The 3,292-nt window shown below is 37.3% G+C and overlaps 1 protein-coding gene across 1 annotated transcript in view; it reads left to right on the top strand.

The window, feature by feature from the left end:
• Positions 1-1,771, top strand: part of ei24 (EI24 autophagy associated transmembrane protein) — a gene marked incomplete at its 5' end in the record, with an annotated part of 25,434 nt that extends 23,663 nt beyond the window's left edge. Inside the window, 1 exon segment of the mRNA XM_014007933.1 lies at positions 449-1,771. Within this exon segment, the coding sequence (XP_013863387.1) occupies positions 449-611 (163 nt within the window). The 3' untranslated portion in view covers positions 612-1,771.
• Between the last annotated feature and the right edge of the window lie 1,521 nt (positions 1,772-3,292).

Here is a 3,292-nt window from a genome sequence, read left to right as displayed (position 1 = left end):
CAAGGCAAAAGGAGGTCCAACCCGTTACTAGCGTGGTGTACCTAATAAAGTGGCCGGTGAGTGTATATATACGGTATATTGTTTAACAAACAATATTATGTCATCTTAGCAAGATTTCATCCTAGGTCAAGGGAAAACACAAAGATAAACACAAGTGATATCTAAGTATGATTGTTGTTAACAAATCTTGTTCTGATTATAATCACTGATGAACAGCATGTCATGAAAACGTAGGTCATTAAAGTATGTCATGAATTACTGGCTTAAACCTAAAAGTATTAGTTCCAGCACAACAGTAATTGTTTTTTTCAGACTCATTGGAAGCAAGATGTAAAAATGTGAGATGGGTGATTCCAGACTTGTGTTCAGCTCTGCATATGAATGAGTTTTCATAACTTTCTGTGTCACTGATGAAGTTCCTGCCCTCCCTCCCTCCCCTCCCTCCCAGCCACTTCCAGCTGCGTCTCTTCTCTCTGGTTGTGCTGATCAGCAACAAGCTTTTCCATAAGACCGTCCACCTACAGTCCTCCCTGACACCGTCCGCCTCATCGGAGAGGCTGTCCTCGCCCCACACCTCCCCGAACCGCCAGAGACTGCTGCCCACGCACTGATGGATCCACTGGAGTGGAGATGATCTCAACCCATGTGCGGCTTCAACACGTACAACAAAAGAACAAGAAATTCTTCCAGAAGGTTCAACCTTAATGAAGGTGATGTGCAATGGCGAATGAAGGGTTTGTGTTTTGTATTATTTCTTATTTCTGGTCCTTTGCTTCAACATTTTCAGCTCTAGTCAGATGTGACAGAAACTCTATTATTGAAATATAGAGCTCTAGACTTTAGGTGTTTTCTTTCCCTGTGTTTTATGTGCCATTGGAATGACTTTTCTTTAATACATTACAGCTGAACAGATGGTTTTAATACTTAAGCCACAGTAAAGAATAGTTGTATTTCATTATAAAGGTGGCCCTTTTAAATCCAAACACAAGACACAGTTGTGTTTATCTTCTGTGTTGCAAGTGGCATGCTTTCCTCACAGATTGAATGTTTTCTTGCACATGGCTGCTGCTGTCCAATCAGTTTCAGGTACAAACTTGTTCAACTGTAAAGGGAGTTGCCTTTTTTTTAAAGTTAATATTACTCTGACAGCTTTTTCAGTTTCTAGTGAGATTCTTAATTGGTTCGGGAGCTGGTTATCATTTGTGAAGGAAAGCAGAAAACAAAGTCACTTTTGTATGTTGACAGAAATGTTGTCGTTCCTCACCACTGTTTGATGTCATAGTTTATGAGATGACACCAGCCAAGGCGAAGTTGCCCAACTGTGTGTGACAATTTGTGATGGTAAGAAGACACTGCCAAATCACTGCATCTTTGTTTTGTTTTTCACTTTGACCACCACAATGTGAAGCTTTATAACAAAGGGAGAATCCTAGTTAATGCCTTTAAATCTTAAAAGAGAGTGTTTAGTCTCAACTTATTGGGCCTCTTCCCTCCTAGAGAGCTGATGCACATGTACCTAATCCCTAAACATTGATTTGATTGGTTGATCTTTTTGGCCTGTACTTAATGTTATTACTGCTCAGTAGCTCATTCAGACACCCTCCTTCAGCAACCCTGTCTTAATCTGTTGTCTCTCTCATCGGAGCTGATGACTGTGGATAAGAGCAATGATGTTGAACTGTGTGCAATTATTGGAGAAGCAGACTGATGTTTGAGGTTTTTGTAAAAGTAACACATCTAATTTCAATAAAATTGGTCAGTATTCAAAGTTTGTTCTGTTTGGCTCTTTTTCTTTTCAAAACAATGTCAATCAGAAGTAAATCAACGTTATTACAACACAAAAACAAACTGAACTGGAGAAGCACGTCAAATGTATTTCACTAAACTCAACATTTCCCTGCAAATTCACATAATGAAACTATACTGAAGATTTTTGTTGGAGGTAAAAGGAATTGAGATTATAATTATTATGTTATATATTATTTGGATTAATATATTTTGTGTGTACCTATACGAGGGGTGGAGCCAGAGGGGTGAACCTAGGTGCTCATCCCATGTTTCCCAATTGATTGACAAGTCACTGCATGTGACATTGAAAGATGAGCGATTAGAGCAGTGGTGCCCAAAGTGGGGCCTGCGGGCCAAAATTGGTCTGCCAAGCTATTTGATTTGGCCCACCAGCAGTTGTCCCGGTTATTAGATTGTAACATTCTGTTTTATGTAGAAACACTATGTTTCCACTTAGTCTTTTAAACCACTGGTTCAACTATAGGTACAAGGAGCTGTAGTCAGATAGTCTTAACTCATGGTACTCACTTTATCTTTGAATTATGTTAAGATTAAATATAAAATACAAATAACTACAAGAGACATTTAGATTAGATTTAAACCCATAGATTTGTTCTCCATATAAGACCACATATACTCAAATTTTAAATAAAAAGTCCCATGAGCCTTTGCTGCCCAAGCATACGTTGAATTTTCTCTATACATGGGCTGAAAAAACAAACAAAAGAATGTGGGCAACCACACTGGCTACTAGCTTAATCCTTAAAAAAAACTTAAGCAGTATTTGCATTTCTTATATTATTGCATTTGGCCCACGGCCCTCAGACTAATTTTAATTTTGGCCCTTTCAGGGAAAATGTTTGGACACCCCTGGATTAGAGTAGTAAACGAGGACATAAATTATTGTTTTGTATTATATATTTTAAAGAAAAATATTTTTAACATGTATATTCTTTGCTACAAATCTGTTATTCACTTGTAGAACCACACTTCTCCTTAACCCTTTCAAGTGTTGGAAGTGACCTTTCCAACACAGTAAATAATAAACTCTTCTTAATGTTCTGCCTAATAAAATTAAAAAAAAAATAAAATCTCCTGTATGCTTGAGTTACCTGAAAGTATTCCTAGTTTGTCAGTCATATTGTTTATGTAATGAGGGCAATCCATCCCATGATAAATTATATTATTGTGTGGGTGTTATAAGGGGTTGAGGAAGACTGACATGGCTAAACAAATGGAGAAATAGGTTATAAAATTGTCAAGAAGGTGTGTTTCCTAGATACCAGGTTCAAGAAAGTTATACTGGTTTCCTAGATTTGTACAGTGGTTTGCAAAAGTATTCATACCCCTTGAACTTTTCCATATTTTGTCACATTACAACCACAAACATAAATATATTTCACTGGAATTTAATGTGAAAGACCAACACAAAGTGGTATACAATTGTGAAGCAGCTAATTGTTTTATTATGTTAGCTAGCCTGTTGATACCTTTACCTTTTAAC

Source organism: Austrofundulus limnaeus, unplaced genomic scaffold (assembly GCF_001266775.1).
Source record: "Austrofundulus limnaeus strain Quisiro unplaced genomic scaffold, Austrofundulus_limnaeus-1.0 Scaffold45, whole genome shotgun sequence".
Classification (NCBI taxonomy): Eukaryota; Metazoa; Chordata; class Actinopteri; order Cyprinodontiformes; family Rivulidae; genus Austrofundulus; species Austrofundulus limnaeus.
This window is presented reverse-complemented; position numbering and strand designations above follow the sequence as displayed.